Here is a 24,301-nt window from a genome sequence, read left to right as displayed (position 1 = left end):
TTTCAATCCTTTATGTATACGCACACATACACTACCATAGTAGTTTCATGGTGGTTGCTTTTGCATAAAGCTAAACATGATGTTAATTTCAAATAATTTTCCATTAGTGGTTGGTGTGATGTACATCATCCTCATATTCAATTTCCTATAGAATCTGTTGAGTTCCTTTGGTTCTGGTGGAAAATTTTAAATTTTTTTTCCTGCTTTACATTTATTTGGTGAGAGCTAAGCTGAGACATAAAAAAATCTGTGTGTGTAGAGATGCAGAAATTGGTGTGGTGATTGAAAAATCAAACTCAATTGAAAAACTAGAGGGGGAAAATATGTGTGTGTTTGTAAGCAAACTTTATTGTAGGACAACTATTTAAAATCTAAAACAAATAAACAGTTCATCAACTAGGGCTATGAAGACTGTGCCCTTTTTTCACAAAACAACACAGCAATCCCACAAACTCAAAAAACTGAATTTTTTTTGAGGAAGATTAGCCCTGAGCTAACATCCACTGCCAATCCTCTTTTTGCTGAGGAAGACTGGCCCTGAGCTAACATCTGTGCCCATCTTCCTCTACTTTATATGTGGGACGCCTGCCACAGCATAGCTTGATAGTGATGTGTAGGTCTGCACCCAGGATCCAAACTGGCAAACCCTAGGCTGCCAAAGCAGAGCGTGTGAACTTAACTACCATGCCACCAGGCCAGCCCAAAAAACTGTATTTTTTAATGCAAGACCAGCAGCATTAAAAAACCCCCCAAAATTGGGCACTAATTCTACTCGATTCTCAAACATAGCTGCCAATTAGGGAATAGGATATTCTGATTAGCACAAATCCTTGAATATAGAAGGCACAACATAAAAGTTTGTGATTTAGGGGGCCGGCCCAGTGGTGTAGTGGTTAAGTTCATGTGCTCCCCTTTGGTGGCCCAGGGTTCTCAGGTTTGGATCCCGGGGACAGACCTAGCGCCACTGGTCAAGCGATGCTGTGGTGGCATCCCATATAGTAGAGGAAGATTGGCACAGATGTCATCTCAGTGATAATCCTTCTCAAGCAAAAAGAGGAAGATTGGCAGCAGATGTTAGCTCAGGGCCAATCTTCCTCACAAAAAGAAAAAAAAAAGTTTGTGATTTATTTAGCTTTCCAAGGACCAGGAGTAAGCCCTTTTAAATTCAGTCTGAACTGTTGAAACCCTTTCTAAAATATATTGGTGCCCTTTCCTGCCTAAATACATTATACTGAACATAATTTAGCCTTTATTTGGTATCTTTGGTATCTTACAACACAAGGATATCATTATGGTCCTTTATTAGTGTGCAATAATTTACATTCTGAAATATAGGAGATTGGGCTGAACTGATGGTGTCCCTAGGAAGTTCTTGTTTTATTTCTGGAAGTTGTTATATTATTTGTTTTTTAGATCCTTTATATCTGCTTCTTTCTTTTAATTTATCACTAACTCACAAGTATGGTATAGGAAAAAAATCCCAGTTAATTTGGCATTTATTCTATTTAATGAAAAATTTCCTGTAAAACCCTGGTTCTAAAGTAAGGAATAGAATTGGAAATAAAAACTCAAATGATCAGATATTAAATTAACTTTGCCACCAAGACTGCCAAACTTGAACAACAAGGTATCCAAAGTCAGAAACCTGAACTATTTACTTTAAACCTATTTTGAGACATTCCATCCATAGAAATGGAGGCTAGCAGTCATTCACTCTTAACATCCTATTGCTTAGGATCTCAAGACTTTGTTCAACAGCCTCAATAAACGTATAAAGATATCAAGAGGTAAAGGTCAAAGAAAGAACCATGAACATCAAACAAGGCCGCTGGAAGTGACCCAAAACATCACATGCTGGGCTTTCCTTTTTAATGATAATAACAGTAATACTGAGTGTTTATCTGTGCCTTTATTTCAAAGAGCTTCAAATGCTTTGCAGACATCTCTCACTAATCTTTATTAGGCCTTGGGAAGAAAACAGTTTTCACCAAGAAGTACCTTCAGAGAGGAAGGACGCTTCCCAGAAACAATACAAGTGAAAACATTTGCCCCCTCCATCTTCCCCACCACACACACTTGTCTCCTGACTCCCACTATGTCACACTGTGATTAAAATGGATTATAATACCATGCAAGTGTTGAAAGGATAATAATGGTAATTGAGTTTGTTTCTAAAAGAGTTATAAGCTATGTGTGTTTAATCATAACAGAGAACAGGTAAGTAGAAAAGATGAGAAAACCCATAATTACCTTTATCCCATCATTTACCTATCTTGGGGGGAGACTTCAAATTGGTAAAGTTATAGTATGGAATACGGATTTTCCCTACTGTAGAAGGCTAGTCTCTGAGGTGGCTCTAAGGATGATCCTTAACTGAAAATGACTTCCAGGCCACAAATACTTGATGGGTACTATGACTGAAACTGCTTATTCTCATTTTGACCTATTACTTCTCAGATGGGGAACTGGGAGTCTCAGGGACTTGTGGGTAATTTCCAAGCAGATGGAAACTTATCTGCTGAGCTTCAAAGAACTACATGTTGGGACCAGCACAGTACGGATATAAAGAACTGGGTAAATTAGTTCCCTTCAAAGTCCTGAACTCCTTCCCTGTTAGCCCTTAGAAAATGGCTGCAAAGCTATACAGGAAGCTGAAGCTTCAGCAGTCTGAGCAGTTTTTTCAGGGTAGCAGCAATTAAAAGAATACTCCAAAATTTCAAAAAGGAAAAATGTAAGAGTGTTATGTAATATGGTTCCAGGATCCTTCTGATTCCGAGAAGTAAAAACTTAGAAAGTAGCTGCTTTGTGTTGTGTCAGTGATCACCCATTGATCATGGAAGGAAGATAATGGGCTTACCAATGTAGCACGGCCACATGTACAAAGGTCCAGGAGGGCAAGTGATTCACCATGGCACAAGCACGGCAGTAAGAGAACTTAAGTTCCCACCCTAGAACCTATATACTATTAGTCATTCTCTAAGCCACTAAGGCTACCTGTTACTACATTATGGTAAAATTTAATCAGCTCTTTGGCCCACAAAATTTTTAATCTAAAGCTTTGTCTATTTTTCTCCTTTTTGCTGAAGAAGAGTCGTCCTGAGCTAACATCCATACCAATCTTCCTCTATTTTTAGTATGTGGGTCACCAGCACAACATGGCCACTAACAGAGCAGTGTAGGTCCACGCCCAGGAACCAAACTTGGGCCACCAAAGTGGAGCATGATGAACTTAACCACTAGGCCACCAGGGCTGGCCTCTAAAGCTTTGTCTTTTAGCTACATCAAAAATATAAATAGTCTTGCTTAGTTATTTTAGGATAATGCTAAATTGAATTCAAATAGGTTAACTGAGCCTAAATCAATAACCCATAAACTTAATATTTCTTATGGTAATTAGGTAAATAAGAAAGAGCTCAAGTCTAATTACTACTAATAATACCTTACATTTTCCATTTCAAAGACAATTCTCATACCTTCTATCATTTCAGGTAGGCAGACTATTACTATTACCCCCATTTTACTCGTGAGGACACAGGCTCAAAGAGGTTAAGCAATTCTCCTGAAGGTCATAAAGCTAAGAAGGATCAGAGCTGAGATTAAAACACAAGACTTCTGAGAGCTCTTTTCACTGTAGGATGTTGTCCCTCATTGTAGAATGCTCTTATTATCATATTATATCATTACATGTGGATACTGTGCAAAGAGCATTATTCGGTGGGCATATTATCTTCAATTATCTGATTGGTAATAGAAATTATGTTCTTAAGCCAGAAGGCCTCCAATTATACATAAAGTTAGAAGATAATGAAGTAACTCTATCCTAAGGGAGCCCAGGAAACACTCTGATAATTGAAAAGGAGAAAAGTCTTCATCAAAGGAGTTAGACTGCCTCCAAAACAATTGCCTAATCAGACAGCATTCAACTGGTGTCCCATAGGGTAACTTACATTTCTGGGAAAAGGAAAAAGAGGCAGGAACAAACGGTAACTTCTCACTCCTGGAAACTCTGCATGGTGTTCTGACTTTGGAGTTATGTTCCTGATCTCTTTTGGGTAGATCATATTCTCCCTCATGTTTACCAGATGCATAATAAGGCAATTTCCAAATAGTAAATTACCAAATGGTTCATCAATAGGAGAGCCTCACAAAAATCTTGAAAACGAAGTGAACCAGAAAGTTACATCTCCTCTATTTAACAAACAGAAAATAATCATTGAATGTGACACAAAAAACTACATAGAAGTCAATGGGAGAACTAGTACGAGTCTTCCTGAAATTAGGACATCCAAGTTTTTGGGTGTATGTACCCACTGTTGGGTACCAAGTACTACAGTTTCTGAACAAAGTTTGGCTACAGGAACAAATCAGATCTTCTGGCAGCACTTACAAGGCAGGTGCAGTCATAAAGAACTTGACTTTTGATTCCATTGTCTCTGCGAGGACAGGTGTTTTGGTAGAAGTATGGAATCCTGCCAGACAGGCTCCAATTCAAACTTCCCTTTAGAAAACAAAACAATAAAAATGGAAACAAAATGCCAAATCCTGTTCCATACCTTGAAGATTGATATTGCTTGGAAAACTAGAGCATTTTATACAATAACAACAATTTGGTTTAAGCATACATCAACCTGGGAGAAATAAAATTCTGAAAATGAAAGGCCAGTTGTAGGTTGGGCTCTTCCCTTACATATAGTTCAATTCCCTATTCCCCTATATAAACTAAAGGGACACTTGTACATTTTAGTGAATTCCAACAGTATATTCTTAGCGTCAAAAAAACCCCCAAAACTGTAATCTAATACCTGCATAGGAGTAACACAAGCAAGTTAACACTGCTGAGTGAAATGAAAAACTTTTGGGGGACCAGCCCAATGGCACAGTGGTTAAGTTTGTACATTCTGCTTCAGTGGCCCAGGGTTTGTCAGTTCAGATCCCAGGTGTGGACCAAAGCATTGCTTATTAAACCATGCTGTGGCAGGCATCCCACATATAAAGCAGAGGAAGACGGGCCCGGATGTTAGCTCAGGGCCAATCTTCCTCAGGAAAAAAAGAGGAGGATTGGTGGCAAATGTTAGCTCACGGCTAATCTTCCTAAAAAAAAAAAAACTTTTGGCAAGGGGCCAGCCCCATGGCCCGGTGGTTGACTTCAGTGTGCTCCCCTTCAGCAGCCCAGGTTCACAGGTTTACATCCTGGGCAAGGACCTATACCTATACCTCAGCCACACTGTGGCAGTGACCTTCATATAAAATAGAGGAAGACAGGCACAGATGTTAGATCAGGGCAAATCTTCCTCAAGCAAAAGAAAGAGGAAGATTGGTACAGATGTTAGCACAGGGTGAGTCTTCCTCAGGAAAAAAAAAAAAACCAACCTTTGGCAAATACTGCCTACTCCTCACATCCTAACTTATCTTCCTAGTACAAACTAGTGCCTTTTTAACTTTTATGAGAATGGTCAGTTGATGATTCCATCAAAGAGACTGTCTTTCTCTAAAAAAAAAAAAACTATAGCATGTGAGTACAGAACACAGTAAAAATACAAAGGATTGTTTCTGGTGGCAAATATTGACAATTGACATTTTTACCAGGTTTGTCTTCAGGGCAAGCCTTTGTGATTGATGGTGTGGGCTCCTAACCACAAGAAGGTTCCAAGCAAGAGTGCTCAAAGCATCCTTGTGGGGGCAGTGTAGCTGCCGCTCTTGGAAATTGTGAGCATTTTTGGTGTTCCTGGAATTCTCTTTCCAACCACTACTTTGTGGTTGCCATGAAGGAATAGGAAGAGATTGGAAGTCTTCTACAGCAAACACTCTCTTCTGTTCATAACCACAGAGCCAAGATTAAAATAACAAGGATGTACTTTGCCCAGGGCGTAATTCTGCCTCAATCTGTCCTATCCATCACTTTATTTTTCCTAATTCTTGTTTTTGTTGTTGTTAATCTGCTCTAGGAAGGAAAAACTAGATAATCTATAAATGGGTTCCAGGAAAGTTTAGAAAAATTCATAGATTCAGAGGATATTTAAGAAGGAGCCATAATCTCTGGGAACAATGCCCTATAAATGGCCCAAAGTGCAAGAACCAAAATATTAAATGAATCATTGTTCTTACCCAGAAAATAACTTCTTAAAGTTACAGTCTTAATTCTCTGTAAATGATAAACGGTCTATTCAGGCCCCAGAGATGAGACTATGAAGCTTAGTACTTAACATGGTTGTGCCTCTTTATGCCTGACTCAATCAATTTAAATCCAAAAGTAAGTTCCTCCTTCATTTACCTGCCAAGACCTGAGTACAGGCCCTCAGGGTGCTGAGGTTTTCCTCTGTGGGAGAAAATGACATCATCAACACCTCCAAGACAGTAGAGAATGCAGGGAATGTGGCTCTCAACATTGGTGATATCATCAACTGCCCTGGGAGAAACCCCTAATCCCCCAGAGTTGAAGTATTGAAGGTTAAAAAAGGGTTTTTGTTGTTTCAAGTTTATCGATAGATTTTGATGTTTCCCAATATCAGATTTTAAAAGGGCAAGTAGAGTAAGGGAGCCTCTTCCATTAAGAACCTCAAGAATCAAACATAAGAGTTAAGTCCAGATAGCTACTCAGTTCATTTGTATCCAACCAAGGAAGGATAGATACTTGGTTATATTAGGCTGTCTCCCAGCTCTGAGATAAGTATATTCTTTGGGGGACTTGCTAATGTTGCAAGTTTGCATTTAAAATAAATTCTAGGCGCTCACATAATCCCCCAGTCTCCTCCAAACTTTCTTTGATGTCCAACAACTAAGGACAAGGATCTTTGATTATAAAACAATTTCTTTGGTTGGAAGAAAATTCTTTGCAGGGCGTGAACAGCAGGAGAAAGAAAAGATTTTTCTGAAGTGCAAACTAGTTGGAAACCCCCTGGGGAAAGAATCTGATTCCCAGTCTTTGAGAGGAACGGGCCTGCCTGTACAAGCTGCCTCTGCTGCAGGCCTCTAAGAAGGCGCTTTTGTGTCTACTGTATGGCCCTCAGCAACAGCATGGCAGTCCTTCTCTTTTTTTTGCCAGCGGAAGTTTTCCAGCTCTGGGGATACACAATGCAGAAAGTCACGGTTTAATAACAAGGCACAGTTACTAATCAGATGGCCCCATTTCCACTCCTCCCAGATGCCTCCAAATGCTTACATACTAGAGCACTATCCCCCAGCCCCACGCATGAACACCTACCAGCTGTTCTGAAATCTTATTTCTAGTGTAATTATTCATCTTCTCTCTAATAGTTCCATTTCACCAAGTATTTTAGGATCAGATGCATCATTCTCCTTTTCCTACTATGGCCCAGACTGGCTCCAGGCTATCTCCGGCTTTTCCAAGCCTTTCGAAAGGTTCGGATTCACTTAGATGCAGGTTTGTAATTGAAGTCGGTGTGGTTGGGTCCCTAGGACAGTCTTGATGAAGGATTTAGAATAAGGGTCCTCAATCCAGTACAGATACTTAAAAACATAAAACTCCAGAGAAAAACACCTTTTTGAGTGTGTTAACTGAATCTAAAGATGGTATAGGACCAGAGGAATAGGAGTACAACTGAGTCTGATGCTTAGTTTTGCTACCAATTTGTTGTATGATTTTAAGTAATTGGGTCAGGCTTTTTGATACCACCTACCAAACAAATTTTATCTCAGCAAAAAGAAATAAATAAGCAAGTTACATGTCCCCTTATTATGATAAGTCTATTTCTAGAATAAGCATAAACTCTAACTGTTTAGAGCTGGAGAGCATCTTAAATGTAGTTACCCCATCAAACCTATCCCAACACATGCAAGTTTAAGTGACTTGCTTTCACACGTTAAATGGTCATAAGGCACCTATGGACTTTTTGTTCACCCAAAGGGAGCCAACTAAATTCCAAATAATCTCTAATGATGATAAAAATACATGATGTGTACCATACAGTTTACTAACTTTAGAGCAGGTAACAGCCTAATGTTGTCATCGTGAATACATACGTTCTTGAGTTGGTCTCTATATTCCTCGTAAATCAATACATTTTAGAGAACAGAAATAACAGATACTAATGACTCAAGTAAATAATAAGAAAAAAAAACCTTGGTATTAGAAACATATTTTGCTGAATAGAGATAATATTCAAATACTCTTTACCTTCTGCATAGCCTTAGTATTTATCTATTCCTTTATGTAGTTTGTGAAGAATTAAAACTGAGCCAGTGAGATTATCAGTTCATACAGAACTCCCAATATGTTGAATGCTGTTTAAAGCTAAATTTTCTGTTTTAATTTTACTACAATTTAACAGGAACTTCTGGCAATTTGAAAAGAAAGCCATGGTGTTTAGTGATTTGGACTTCTAAAGAAAATGCCACAGATGAGTATTATTCCTACAGGAATATTTATACAGGCAATATTATAACCTATATTTAACCGATTACAGTGAAAATTAGAAGGTACGACTGTTTGGGTTGTAGTTTCCTCTAGCTTTAAGCTACTTGAAGTTGCCTAGGTTAAAATTTTATTTTGGGGTTTGTTTTTTCTTCAGTCATAGGGGACCTTGAGCCAGAATTTCACAGTCATCTGCGTGAAAACCTCCAGTGCACTCATGCCCCTTCCTCTTGTTTGGCACTCATCACATACTTACTGCCTTCTGCGGTTTAAGTTGATCTCCTCAGTTGGACTAGGCTAGGGTGTTATTCTTCATATTTCTACAGGACTTGTCACAGCATTTGGTATACAGTAGGAGACCCATGTTATAAGACATCGAGAGAATCCACTGCAGCCCCCAGTCTGTGAAAGGTTCTTGGCATAGACTTACTTCATAAAGAGCCTCCATTGCTTTGAGGAGACGACCCAGGACAACAGGTCCCCTGGTGTGCAGTGATTCTATGGCAGAATAAATGACATATGCACCACATAAAGTATTGCTAAGTTGTGGCAAGGTATTTTTTGTTTGTTTACTTATTTTAAGTATGCCTTCTGCTTGACTAGGGATCAAAGAGGAAAGAGGCACTGCAGCAGTCTACAATATCTTCCAAATGGAATGTTCAGGAAAAAATTTCTGCCAACATCTGCCTTTTAAGCTCCCTGCAATGACCCTCCAAAATTTAAAATAGATAAATAAGGTCTGCTAAAAATGTTGGCCAGAAAGTACGGCAGCTCTTTGACTGGCAAACCACTAAACTCTCTGGGTCTATTTCTTCATGTGTAAAATGAAGTCACTGGACTAGGTGTTTTTTTCTAGCTTGAAATTTGATGATTACATTTTACAAATGGAATAACCTGCTCCTCTGCCCTCCCTCACAAAACTGTATATTACCCTAGGTATGAAAAACTGAATAGGATTTAATTCCAGTATAATGCCAATAAAGTGCTTCACAAAGTTAAAAAAAAAACTTGGCCATAAAATTTTAAAGTCAGATAACCAATATGATCCTAAGTAGAAGATGTAAAAATGAAAGAACATGAAACCTGAATCACGTAAAAGAATTTTTTTTTTAGACTGGATAATTCACAAGACTGTAGAAAATAGGGAAAAACGAATGTGAAAAGGAAATATCAAGATTAGTGGGCATAAAACATAAGGCCTTCAGTCTCATCCAAATTACTCTACAGAAGTAACAATAGCAACAGTATTTCTCAATTATCATATATTTATATACAGACAATAGTACCCTCCTGATATAGTAGCATGCACAAAATTGATAGGTACATGATTGCTGAATATGCTATTTAAAATTGTGGATGTATTATGGTCGATTTCCATCATAATGGAAGTATTCTAGATATTTTTTAAAGAACAAGCAAACAGTGGCCTTGATAGTTATGTTGCCATCTTGAACAGCTACCACTGCTTTAGATTCAGGGATGAGAAGTTCTAAATAATCTAATTTCCTATCTCCAGGAAAAATGTGAGCCTTTGTGTTTATAATTTTAAAAAACCCTAACTTAAATCATTTTGATTATTCTAGTGTTTCTGAATTTGCAAGTTAAACATAAACTCTATCATATTAAAAAGTATCAAACAAAACCCCCACAAAGTTTATCCATAAAGTGTAATGTTTAGAACCCAGATAAAGAATAAGAGTATGTAAAGTAACCTATCTGTTATTTTAAAACAAACAAACAAGCAAGAAACAATAAACCTTAAAAAAAAAAAGATACAAAGTTTTCTCTTACAGCGAACAGAAATTTAAGGGCTCAAGGAATCTTATCTTAGGGAAAGCAATGGAGCTTAAAGGATAGAAACCAAAGAGATAGAGAGTAACCAGTTAGTTTGTTTTACAGCCTCTGTTCTCTGAATTTAGTAACCAAATACACATGAAGAGCCACAATTGTTCTGCTCATATCAAAACAAATCAGTAAAATATCCTTTATTCTTATGGGCCTTTCAGTGAAACCACCATGAGGAAGGGGTGTAAGCATTTCTTGAATCAATGCACAATTTCACTTGATATTGGGAGAGCACAATTCCTGTACTACACATAAGCAGATCTATGTCAGATCCCAATTTTTACATCTAAGGTGATCTTAGGTCAGGCCAAACTTCTTACAATTGCATCATAATGCTGTTGTCTTTTTTACTTCAAGTAATGTATACAAATACTTTTTAAATATAGTAAATTGAGGATAAATTAGTTCTGAGAATTTCATTTCATTTCTTGAAATAACTGAGATTATTCAAGGAAAGCAGCTCTTAATCTGGAGTCCTTGGATCCCTACACGCGTCTCAGACTCTCTGAAATCCCTGAGATTTTATGCAAAGATGTATTTTAAGTACATATGGTCAATAACTTTCATCACATTCTCAAAGGGGCCTGTGACACCAAAAAAAGATAAAAAAAAAAAAAACCCACTGTGTTCAGGGTATCTCAAAACCAGAATGAGCAGTCACAAACTTAAGGACCAAGAAGGTGAGGTCCTTTGGATAATGCTAATTTATTATAATCACAGACTTAAAGTTAGTATCCCAATCTTTCTTAGAACATCAGAATTTCCTAAAAAGCAGAGATCGAGCTACTAAACTAAATAAACGCTGTGTAAAAATGCTGTGTGAAGGAGCACCTCACACATATTGAATATAGCCATGTTTGAGGGGAAATAATCAAGGAGACACTCCGCTGTAAGTCAGAGTAGTAAAGGAATACAGCGTGCTCTATCAAACCCAAAGCCCTCAAAATAACTGACCTCATAGGGTACTTAAAAATGTGATGAGAGAGAAAAGTCTGCTTCATCCGAGTTCCCTCCCAGCTATCAGAGTTACTCAGCACCACTACAATGTTCCCTACCATCAGTCAATAAATATTTATGGAGAATCTATTATGTCTAAGGCATTATCTAATATGCTAAGGCACCATTCCCAAGAATACAGCTCTGAACTAAAGGGACAAACATCCCTGCTTTCACAGAGGAAGGGAGACAGACACCTACAAAAGTCAAGCATTACAGCATGTCGCATGGTGATAAGTTTATAAAGAAAAACACAGTAGGGCAGGAGAATAGGAGCCCGAGGGGAAGAGGAAGAGTCCTTCAGAACAGGATGGTTTAGGAAGGCCTATTGAGGAGGTACGTTTGACACTAGGGTGATATTTGAGAGACTAAGAGAAGAAAATACCTGGGGTATACGTGGGACTAAGAAGTGGAAAGGCCCTGAGGTGGGAGTCTGCCTGATCTAATTGAAAGACAACACTAAGGTCAGAGTGGCTCGAGCAGAGTGAGGGGGAGAGGACATACAAGGTGGGAGTGCCAGGCCAGATCCTGAAGGGCCTTGCAGGTCACTGTAAAGACTTTGACTTTTACCCTAATAACAACTCTCAAAAGAACAATGAATGCAGGTCAGAGCATTAGCTCATAGGGCTTTTTGAGACATAAAGTTGGCAAACTGCTTTACCAATAGTTTTTTGACTGAATTATCACATTGAGCAACATAGGTCCAAACAGAGGATATCTCAGCCATTACCAGTACTTTAGCTTTTTAGGATTCCTACTCAATAAAATTGATCCCTGAGAAATCCACATTCTCAGATACCTCAAAAATGTGACTACTCGTCTATCTCCTGCAAACCAGGTTGGGTCCATCTCTGTGCAACTTTGTTCCTGGATAATTTACTTGCTTTCTCTCCCAAATTATGTTTCCTTTTCTGTAAAATGGAGTAAATATGACCTGTTCTTATCTGGCTTACATGTATTTGTCAATCATTTTAAGCTTCCATATAGAAAGTTACTATACAATTCAGTGGAACAGCATTATCACATACTTCTTTAACAATACTTTGCTACTGACTCTGGTTCCTGACAGGACATTTATATAATACATTGCTCATTTATAACATCTTTTTCCTTTACTGTACTTAGCAATTTGAAGGGAATAAGAGGAGGGGAAAGGCACAAAAAAGTTCCAATAAACATTTTCCAGTGAATAAAATGTAAGGGCTTTTTATTTAAAAAAAAAAAACAAAAACCATGAGCCCCAGGAGTATCTTTAATACTGTATAAAAAGTAAACTATGGCTAATTTTTAGATAAAGAAAATTACAACACGCACATATACACAATTTACTATAAAAAACAAGGAAATGCCTATCCCCAGAATCAGCTAAATGAACACTAAATAGCCTGATACGGGCGTAAGTCAGGGACACAGCTCATTCATTACCTCTTATTAACCACAGAGACTTATGCATCTGAACTTACAAAATTTTTGCTAGATTTCCACATGAAGTATAGAACCAATATATACACAAATCTGTTTGATGGGTGCTTAGAGATATCTTCTTAACTTGAAAAAATATCATTAAAAATATCCTGCAGCTGCCTTTTCTCCTCTGGGTGCCAGGCTTCTAAGAACAAAGCCCAGTCAAGAAGGCTCTGAGCCGGGACTGGAGGAGGCCAGCATTCAAGACTGTTTGGGCACACAGAGGAGTCACATCTGCTGGTGTACTTAGGACTATGTTCCAAAGTCAATTATAAATTAATTGGATTTTTTTTTGCTCCTCTATTAACATAAATAACTGAGAGTTGATTGTGCCTTGAATATTTATACTTCTTTTAAAGTCTGGCCTCAAAGTAAAATCACAAAATCTTCGAAATCTCTGCTTCCAAGGGACTCTAATTTGAACAATGGCAATTAAATGCATGCTATATCAAAGTTTATGATGTCAGGTTCCTGTACTAGACAATTTACCATAGACTGTTAGAAAATGAAGAGAAAGGTAAAGTTGTTACATTAAAAGGGAGATACTGACTGAATAAACATTGTGATTTACAAATATCTTTGCAAATGAAACACAAATGAGAGAAATAGAAAACACACAGAGATTATTATAAGTCAGCAGGATATTGTGTATTCTGGATCAGCCTCAAAGAACGGTATTCAGCATTTTCATTCCTTTCCATTCTAGAAGTAAGTTAATCACACAAAGCCTACACTGCAGTGCTGTTCATCTGCAGCCTTCTAGATATACAGAATTTTAGAGCTGGAAAAGCATGGGCTCTAGTGTTCAATTTACAGCTATGCCACCTACTAGCTACACGACCTTGGCAGATACTAACACTCTGAGCTCGTTTCCTCATCCATAAAATGTGAAAAATAAAGTACTGTATTTCTCTCGTGAAGTTCTCATGATTCAATGAGCTAATACATGTAGGGAGCATAGCATGAGTTTGTGATGCACTATTATATCTCAGTCCCTCAGTCTCACAGACAACCAATCTAAAGCCTAGAAATGTAAAAACTATTTTGTCCCAAATCACCCAACTAGTTAGTGGCAGAGTCAGAGCTGAAAGTCAAGTCCTTTGGTTCACAGTTTAGTCACTTTGTCAACTCTTGTTTGCTATATTTCATTCTCTCTGGCTTTGGCCAAAACTTTAATTATAGTCTTCACTCCCTTCCCAAATAATTCATTTCAGGCCCTGACTACAAATAAAGGAAAAATACAAAGATGGGATAACTACGTGTTGACTAATAGGTAAATTAAGGGGCAAGCAGAGACATCCTTCCCGGGGGAATTCCTCCAGGAGGCGTTCACTGCTATTGGCCAAATGCTAAACCACCATGGCTCCCATTGTAGGTCTGAAGCCTCAGGGCAGTACATTCTAATCTCGATCATAACTTTATCCTGGAGTCCAAGAAAATCCAGGACAACCAGCTGAGCAGGAAGAATGTGATAGTTAAAGAATTGGCGACCTCTCTTGTACTACACTAAGATCCTCTTGCTCTTTTGCTTTGAGAACAAAGAAGATGAATTTTGAGTTGTCCCTGTAAGTAACATCTATATGTAAGGAACAAGAATTGAGAAAGAAAATAGGTCTGTAATCATTTTTAGAAGTGGTAGCAACAACAGTACTAGAAATGATAGAAACAAACACTGATAAGAGGTAAACAAACCAGAAAACTGGACAATTAGACAATGCATAAGCTCCAGCACATTTTCCATCTGCAATGTTATAAACCAGGAGACAAAGAAAACATCCCAATGAAAAATCAAAATATTAAGAAGTTAAAATCACTATCATTTAGTCCTCTTTATCAGTCACCACCAAGTAATTAGAAGATCTGGAAAGTTCCCTTGACATGCTTTTTTTTTTTTTTTTTGGTCTCCCACTCTTTTTTTTTTTTAATTCAGATATAATTGACAGGTAAAATTGTATTAGTTTTAGGTGTATAAAATGATTTGATATATGCATATATTGTGAAAAGGCTACCTCAATATATTTAGCTAACATCCATCACTACACATAGTTAAAAATTTTCTTTTTTTGACATGGAGTTTTGATGGCTAGTTAGGGAAATACTGAACAGAACAGTAATAGAGGGTTATACTAAATATAAAAATTAAGTAGAAAACAAAGATAAAAAAAGTAGAGGAAATCAGAGAGGAAGAGACAAAGATTTTAGTAAATGTAAAGGAAACCTAAGAGTAGACACTTTGAAGATAAAGGCAAACCCGCCCAGGGATTTGAAATGATATGGTAACGCAAAGCAGCAGCTCTTGGGCAAAATAGAAAGGAAAGCAACATAATTTGGTCAGAGCTGAGATGGGGAGTTTTGAAATGAAAAAAAGAGGATGTGAGAAATGAAAGGAATATAGTAAAGGCAATATTTCCTCTTCTATTTTGACCTTCCAGTATTTTAAAAAGAATATTACAATTTAAAACTGAACATATCTTGTAAAATGGATATTATTGTTTGTAAAGAGAAACCTAAGCACAAAAAGTGAGGAATAAGAATCAGGACAAAAATTCACCAAGGCCTGCCTCAATGCCCTTGTATATACAGCCGTCAGATGAAGTTGCGACAAGCAAAATTATTTTAGGGACAAGTCTATGCTCTATTTTGTTATTAAGCAAATTGGGGGCACACTGACAAAGGATGTCTCTCTTTGTCTACGGAATATTAAAATTGTAATACAAATGAAAATCCAACTAATTTGGTCCTTATGAAATTGCACGTACCCTAAATTAATTAAGCAAAATGTAAAGAAATGTCAGATTTTCTGAGACTCTCTGGGAATTCCAGAAACCACAACAAGGTTATTATTATTTTTTTAAATTGCTGTTCTCATACCTTTACATTCTCCAGTGCACAGCATCCCCAGTTTTACAAAGACCTGACTGCATCTTTGGAGACAATAAAACTTGACAGGTAGCTAGGTTAATTCATAGGTAGAAGGATAGACAAGAATTAGCCAAAATTCCTCAAAGCCAGCAGAGAAGACTGCCTTTAAATTTGTGACACCAGCGTCCAGCTACCCCAAGCAAGCTAAAGAGCAGCAAAGCACAACTAACTCTAGGAGAGATAAACAGCACTGCAGTTAAATGGAAGGCTTGGTTAACCACAGTTGAGTAAACCTGAGTTGCAGGGTAACCTGATAAGGAACAAGCAGCATGGATTCTAGAAGTGTAAACCATGTGCCCCAACACAGTAGAGCTCTTTGAAAGAGTTAACCAAGTAGTGGATAAGGAGGAACTGATGCGTATCATTCAAAAGGTTATTTTTTTTTAAATGAAGTCTCTCATAAGAGGTAATTAAGAAAATTTAGTAACTATTGTGCATTAGAAATTGATTAATAGACAAAAAACCAGGACCAACACTGATGGTCTCCAAAGATTAATACTAGGCTCATGTACAAATTTATTAATGACCTAGAAGAAGCTTCTGTGGACAGAAAAGGTAAAGACAGACTGAAAATTGCCAACGACTCAAACCATCCACTGAGAAGCCTGAAAAGCCTTGCTAAATAATAGATATAATGAAATTCCCTCTTCAAAAGTAAAGAAATTATTCTTAAAGCATACGGATAGGCTCAAAGTTAATAGTTAAAAAAAAGAGAGAGAGATTAGCAAGATTTACCAGAGTGAGAAAAAGGGGAGAATAAGAGAAGATATGATAAAGATTGACAAAATAACAAATGGCGACGAGAATGCCAGTTAATGTCTCCTATACACATTTTCCTTGATGAAGATACAGAAACTTTATGTAGTTTAAATAAATTCAAATTTAAAATAAAAGAGGACACTATTTTATCCAGCATATAATTAACCCATTGAACAAGTTGTCACAGGACATTAATAAGGCTTAAAGCTTAGCATGGCTCCCGAAGATACCAAAGTTCCTCAGAGATATCAAAATATGGTTCTATAGTAAAGTTACTGAGGGTAAAAAATTAAAATGGAGCACATACCTCATGCTTCAGAGTATTAATTACACAAGGTCAGAAAGGAAGTTTCCCTTCCAATTGTTATATTCAAAGCGATTTATGATTTCAACTTTTAAATATTCCTAATTCCATCCTAGAGTTCAAATTAGATGAATAGACTCTTATTCAGAAACTCTTATTGCATTTTTTCCAGATACATTTTTTGCCTGCTTATTTTTCTAAATAGCAAAGCCTTCTATTTCACCCAATTCCTCTTCTACGTCACTTATCTCAGCTTCAAAATATTGCCTAAGAAGTGATCGTGAAGAACCACTAAATCAAATATGTAAAAACCCATATTTGGAAAAGAGAGTTCTATAATTTATTAAATTTCCTTACCTTCTTTCTCTAAGTAGAGAAAAATTTAAGTTCATGTAATACTTCAGTTCCATTCATATCACAAAATTAAAATCTGAGCTTGCATGCTGAGATAAATCATATTTAACATTTTAAGTTGCATCCAAGAGCTACAGCAACAAGTATCCCTTTATAAAATGAATTTTAATCAATAAACCACATAATTTTATGAAGTAAGACACCAGAATGCCACATTAAAAAGGTATAGCCCTCTAGGCTCTGTCCTCACCATGGGGAATGAGCAGTTCATCTATAAAATGCTATGGCCCCAGTCAGTTCATAAATTCAACACATAAAGAGCAGGATCTGAATGAGTTACAGGCAAAACACACACTGAAAGCCTAAGAAACTGTGTCTGAAAAACTGTGTGGGTCGATAAAAAACAGATGTTAAATTTAAAAACTTTGAAAATAATATAATTATGTGTAGACAACACCAAAGTGATGAGGAGGCAAGTTTACACCTTGTGTCCATTTTGTAATCCAGTCCTCTCCATTTTGGGCTTAGCAATAGGGTGCCACACGTGGTATAAAGCCAGCCGTAGCATTCAAGCTTGACTGAATTTTAAAAGTGACACAGTGATCAAATATGCTCCAAGGGCATTCTAGATTTCAGGGTGCTGTTGACCATTAAAATCAACCTCCTTCATGATCACTTCAAATTTAAACAGTACATAAAGTACAGTCCTCAGGTCAATTTAATACAAGCCCATATATTTCATCTATAAAAAAACAGTGTCCAGAATACATCGCTTGCAAAGAAAATTCTTATTATGCATATCTAAAAAGACAATGTAATTCCAGAATTAAAAATAAGCAGATGATATTCTAAAACACAGGATTTATATGTTTCTTCTCAAGCATAAATTAATAATTTGCTTTAGAATGCCAATAAAGCAATATCCTTAAAAGATGGAACAAATAGAAAACTAAGCAGCAGAAGCCCTTATATGGTATTTGGTTTGGGAGACAAAAGAAGAAAGGCATATTTTAAACAGATGGAAAGTGAAATCATTAAAGTTATCCTTACCTGCATTAATTTTCCTTCTGCTGGAGTTATTTCAGCAACACCAGCAAACACACCTTCCAAAGTGAGATTCAGTTTTCCTGTGGGGTCCATTTTCAAGGGGATCACTCTGATAATAGCTTTCTGCTCTGCTGATCTTTCAGACTCCACCGCTGCTGCCAGTACCAGTCCTGTGTGTCCAAAGCCTGCCTGCAGGGTAGCCATCAGCAGCCAGGGCCAGAGGGCAGCCAGCTGCAGCTGGTGGCCAACACTCATGCTACCAGCTGCAGCAATGCACTTCGGCCATACATACTGCTTCCACTAGCTAATACCAAACGCAGGTTCTCAGATCCAGACAAATGGAGGAAAAGAGAATTTATGCTTCAGTTTCAGAAAGCCAAGTCGTAGTTTTGGCCCTTCCTTTCTCTAAAGTATATTCCCAAGAACAGGTGGCATTCCTGATCTGGCAGGGAAGAGAGGGTTTTCAGCCCACTTCTGCTGCAGGTATGTCATTTTCTCCCATCTTCACTATGATTAGTAAAGATACCACCACTTCACCATGGAATTTCCAACTTTGCTTGAGGTTGAATGTCACAACGTGAATTTTTATTATGTCAGATCACTTGGCGCTGGTCTTCCATATGCATCAAGTTGCCCAGCCACTAAACCCAATGTTAATGAGCAAAACAAGGCAAAGTAGACGACTAAGGCCGTGCATCGAAGGTGCGAGTGGAAAACTCCAGCTCAGAAAATGAAGAGATAGTCCTTTTTAAGTCACAAAATTTGTCAGATCACAGGAGAATTTTTTTTTAATGGGGAAGGAGAGAGAACAATATTTCAGGCTACCTCTGAGAGATATCCAAAGATGCTACAACATGTATTCATAAAAGTGTCCACATTAAACTGTATTTCGGTGGAGTCAAAGTTCTAGGCCCACTGAATTTATAATACTTTTCATGAACTTAAATATACTATAATTTTTTAAATGTTCTACCTAAATTTGCTTATAAATTAAGCGCTAATTTATATACCTTCACATATTACAGGATAATCCTGAGCATCACAACCTTTTCTAACTTTCATAATTAGAAGAATATTTGAAAAGGTCAGTTTTCCAATTATTTTTCCCAGTTAAAATGCATATTTCTATCTTTATTTTCCTTTCACTCTTAGAGATTCCAGCTTTTATTCTCCTTTTTGAGAATGCCAAGCACTTTGATTTCCCATGAGATGCTTTTGGAAACTACTTTATTATCCAGCTCTTATAATCTGTAATTTTCTAGGTCCATAAGTAAAACAAAGGACTATTCCTAACACGTTTTCAAATTCCTTGAGGGGGTGGGGAATTAAAGCTAGGGGAGTAGGGAGGTGATTAGTCTACAGGCTCTAAGTAGAACACCCTGAAAAAGTAAAAATAAGCCTGAGGAGAGTAGATCTGTGCTATTTCTAGGCACACTTGAGAATTTGAGTTTTTGTACAAACGAAATCTTATTTGAAGATTTTAAAATGTGCACCCTTAAGTAAATATAAACGCACTTCAACCACAAAGCCCGCTGTGTTCAGAGGTCAAGTTAAAAAATCGTATAAAGTCTTCAGAATAAGCGCTGAAAAGCCAAGCAATTGAACATGAACCTGTTATATAGATTCTTTTCTTTTGCTGAGGCAGAGGGAGGGGGGAAAAAAAAACAATTTCAAAAGAAATCTGCAAACCTGTTGCGCTGCCGGGCCCACTGGAATCCACGGGGGTGAAACAAATTCAATTATGCTTTTATAGATCCTGCTCAAAAAAGGTTTCAACTGCTTAACCAAGTACAGCTCATTCTTCCACCTTCTTACTCTGCAACCAAACCAAGAACCCCACACTGCAGGTAGGTGCCGAGAAATTCCGCAGCCTGAAAAAATAATCCATGCAGGTCAAAGGCAGAAACTTACTCCAAGGTTAGAGCTACTGTCCCCAAGAACTCTAAACACACTTATAGAGGATCCAAACTCATTTCTGAAATTTCCTTTCTAACAAAAGTTCTTTTTCTCCCCGAACAGCATATAAAATGATCAAATCTTGAAAGAGAAAAGAAGCAAAGTAGCAAATACATCAGCAACACTTCACTACCAGGAACACAGAAAATCCCAAGGGGAGAAGGCAATATCTCTGAATCATGGATGGACTTGGAAAGTTCGGAAGGATTCGAGTGCTTCCCTTCCAGAAAGACAATTCTGGATCAGCTCCCAAGAGGAGGAAGCCTGTGGTTTGTAATTGGTGTTCTAGCTCTGACTCCCTCCCCTGGGACTGCAATCACGCTCTCTACCTGCTGACACAAAGTGAGGGTGGAGCAGCCAGAGGCAACCACCACCCCCTCTGGCCCCTCCTCCTCCTGGCAGGCTAGGGCACGGGCTTGGGTGCGCGCACACTTACTTAACCAGACACGTTCTTTTGCTCTTGCTTCCCTCTCAGCTCCTCTACTCCCTCTATTGAGCTACAGCCAAACTGCATCCAATTCAATCCTCCATACCTTTCTCTGGGTAAGCAAGCTACCACATGTAAATCAGGGCCACTCAAACAGATACCTGAGCCGATTCTGTACCCAAGAGAGGATAGATGGTGGCATGAGGAAATAAAGAGAAATAAAGGAAACTCAGAAGATAAAAGAATGGACACAAAGTTTTGCAAATATAAGTTCAAAGGGATTTCTGCTCTTTCCGGGTTTTAGTGTCTATAAATGGCACAAAGCCAGAATAAAGTGATCCTGTGCTGTAAACACTTACTGATTTATTGCTGTCCTATGTCTGCTACTCTGGCAAGAACTCTTGTCCATTTTATGCATAGTTTTTCTTCAACTTTTACTAACTTAAATTCAGTAGCTCTTTCTAAACTATGCCTGTATGGAGCTTTTAGATCAGGTTGACGTCAGAGGTCTAGAATCTGTTATTTTCTTCTTAGATCTTTGTGAGATGAAATAATCCTATGGATCAGACCTATGCCCTCAAAGTAAGATTGCAGGTAAGTCTATGTCATAAATACAAGCAAAGGGGCAAAATACATATGCTTAATGAGAAGAGTATAGGCAAAAAGAAAACTAAGTTTTGGTTTATTACCACATTCATGAACTATAACCCTTCTAGTAACCTTGTCATTAGAAATAATGAAAAGTTTCCAACATACGTTTCTAAAATTTGAATTTTCAAATTACCAGATTGTATTTGACCGTGGCCATTTTATTTTTGACCTGCTGCCAATAATCTTTCCAAATTGCACAAATGTGCAACAACGTGAATGTGGTTAACACTACTGAATTGTATACTTAAAAATGGTTAAGATTTATGTTATGTGCTTAAATTTAAATTGTGGTAAGAAGCACATAAAATTTAAAAATTTTTTAAATTGTACAAATGAATTGTACAAATTGATCATCTGTAAAATGTGGATAATTACATTGTAGATTTGTTGTAAATATTAAATGATATGCCTCTGAAAGCAAAAAGCATGAGTAGTCTATTCACCTTGAGCATTTTTTCCATAAAGAAGGTTTATGTGGATAGTTTTGGTATTTTAGGCCTAATAACTAACCTGGAGCACAGAGATAAATTCTGATGTAAATTCTTTTTTTTTTTTAAGATTGGGACCTGAGCTAACATCTGTTGCCAATCTTCTTTTTTCTTCTCCTTCTTCTCCTCAAAGCTCCCCAGTACATAGTTGTATATTCTAGTCGTGGGTCCTTCTGGTTGTGGCATGTGGGACGCCGTCTCAGCGTGGCCTGATGAGAGGCGCCATGTCCGTGCCTGGCATCCGAACCGGCGAAACTCTGGGCCGCCAAAGTGGAGGTGTGAACTTAACCAGTCAGCCACGGGGCCAGCCCCTAAAGTAAATTCTTACTTAGCACTTTTTCTTTATTGGTTGGACTTTAAGAACATAATGCAAGTATAGATCTTTTATAGCTCCTTTTTGAAGAACAGGAATAGATCTAATTCTTCTGGAGAGAATTTTACTAAATCTGCCATGGTTTTATATTTTTATTTATGTATGTCATGTACCAGTACAGCATAAATAATGCAAAATATACATTATTATATATCTGATATATGCAAAAACATCTTTAAAATTAAACCAAACAAAAAGTAACCTACTAATGGACTTTGCCTCACCTGTTCCTGCTTGAAACCTGCAAAGGGATGGAGAGATCTAAACATAAGAGTTAATAGACACACTTAGTTGAAAAAAGGAAGAAAATATAGATGTGGATGCCCTCTTTTGAGGAAACTCTGAGATCTGGGAATGATAATAATATGTATCATGAACCTGGGTTCCTTGAGATACTCAGGATCAAACCAAACAGCTCTAGGTAGTTTAGTTCACTGATACACCATGTTTATTTAAGCCACTAGAATTGACAAGCAAGAGAAATTATTCTCCAGCTTCAGAGTTTTGGAGTTACTCCTCACCACAACTTCCACAGAGATGTCATAAAGATGCCATCACTATGGTAATGAAATGCCCATCTCACTGACATCTACTATGCAATCTTACACGTGAGACAGATCATCCTTCAGGATCTACTTTCACATCTGGATTGACTAAAGTTACTGAAGACCATTCATCTTTTTCCAAAACACTAGGTTTCTATAAACATGTCCAAAAATTGTCCTTATCCTTAATGTCATTTCAAAGATTCAATCTCTATTCACATGCAAATGTAAAAAAAAAGCCAGGACACGTTTTTTTTAAAGTCAGATTCTTTGAAAAACAGAGTACATTCTCTTTTGAACTTTACCATTATGACTAATAGTCATAATAACTGAGATTTCTATGGATCACCAGTCAAACAGTAAACATAAAAACAAGCAAGACAACAAATCTAGTTGAAACACTCACTTTATTGTTGACTGATTGAAATTTATTGTGCTTAAGGTGCTAAAATACTGAGGTGCTAGTCAGGAACCTTGTTAGTATATGTCAGACCCTACTGGTTATTTCACATTAAGACTTTATTTTATCTTCTGCCATTTTGCCCAAGTCAGTGATGACAGTTTTAGCTGATAGGTAGCAGGCATGTGAGTAAAGCAGGAGATCCAGCTCCTTGGTCTCTTGTATTCCTATATTTAAAAAGTCTGGAAAGCTGATAAAGGCATTTCATTATGACTGAAAACCACTGAAATCAAATCCATGCCAAGATTCCTGCTTGATACATGTTCCTCAGAAGATATCTTTTTCAACATATACAAGGCTGAGAAAGGCATATTTAAGGGAAGGAATATCACCTACGCAGTATATCAGTTTTTCAACATGACTTAGAAAAGGCAAAGTTCCTTCATTCGGAAATTAGGTCTTCTCTTCACATACTCTGCCAAAATACATAGTCTGGCCAAAAGATGTAGGAGTCTTGATGATCTGCTCATCTTTTAAACCTTGCAAATAAAGATGAATAAATGCCCATCACGTGGACATCAACTAATCTAATCAGATGGACCAAAGAGGTCACTTTTCAGAACCTACTTTCATATCTAAACTGAGTCACTGCAGACCAATATAAAGCTCATTCTTTTCCAAAAAACTACTATTGCTGTAACACTTCTAGGGTTTGACATCATTGGGAAGGCACAATGCAATTTAAGAAATGAATTGTTACACCCACAATGGCTAGCATAGTACTTATGTCATATCACTAAGTGCCTTTTCTTTTTAATAAGTTTCATATTCCTAGGCTTTTCTTTTGTTTCTGCAGTGCTTACTAGGAAAAATGAAACAGAATCCAGTAAGAAAGTTCTAGTCTATTTAAAAGGCTTTAAATCAGAAAGTTTCTTGCTATCATTGGATGAGCATATGAGGGATCAACCATTGGAAACTAGACATCCAAGATACCTCTCCTAAAAACCAGTCCCACAATTCTACTACTCGAATTTAGAATCCTACAGAGGAGATAAGATAAAAATGCCACACTCTATCCCACTATCCAAAATTCTCTCAGAAGCTTAAACCAGACATAAACTATTAAAAATATCAGAGGTATAGCTTCTGTTAAATGACTACTAATCGGTTTCTCCCAAAATTTGCACACAATATCTAATACAGATGAGAATTTATACTTACTGAATGTAAAAATCTAAAATAAGAAAACACTGTGTTAAATCTCTTAATGTTTTTGTTCACACATTGTACATTTCCCCCTCAAAATAAAAATATTACACATGTATCCTTTATCCTTCTATCCTGCAATATTAATAAAAATATAAAGCTTTAAAACTTTTAAATCTACCAGCATTTATAA

The 24,301-nt window shown here is 37.3% G+C and overlaps 1 protein-coding gene across 3 annotated transcripts in view; it reads right to left on the bottom strand.

Moving 5' to 3' along the window:
• RNF43 (ring finger protein 43) overlaps nt 1-20,306 on the bottom strand; it is a 59,856-nt gene extending 39,550 nt beyond the window's left edge. Inside the window, exons 1-2 of one of the 3 annotated variants that reach the window (XM_046676555.1) lie at nt 19,752-20,306; nt 18,066-18,806 (exon numbers count right to left, since the gene is read on the bottom strand). In XM_046676555.1, the coding sequence (XP_046532511.1) occupies nt 18,066-18,317 (252 nt within the window). In that variant the 5' untranslated portion in view covers nt 18,318-18,806; nt 19,752-20,306. Of the gene's footprint in view, nt 1-18,065 lie in introns of all 3 variants that reach the window. The other 2 variants (XM_046676554.1, XM_046676556.1) reach the window with 2 other exon arrangements.
• Between the last annotated feature and the right edge of the window lie 3,995 nt (nt 20,307-24,301).

Source organism: Equus quagga, chromosome 11 (genome assembly GCF_021613505.1).
Source record: "Equus quagga isolate Etosha38 chromosome 11, UCLA_HA_Equagga_1.0, whole genome shotgun sequence".
NCBI classification, from domain to species: domain Eukaryota; kingdom Metazoa; phylum Chordata; class Mammalia; order Perissodactyla; family Equidae; genus Equus; species Equus quagga.
This window is presented reverse-complemented; position numbering and strand designations above follow the sequence as displayed.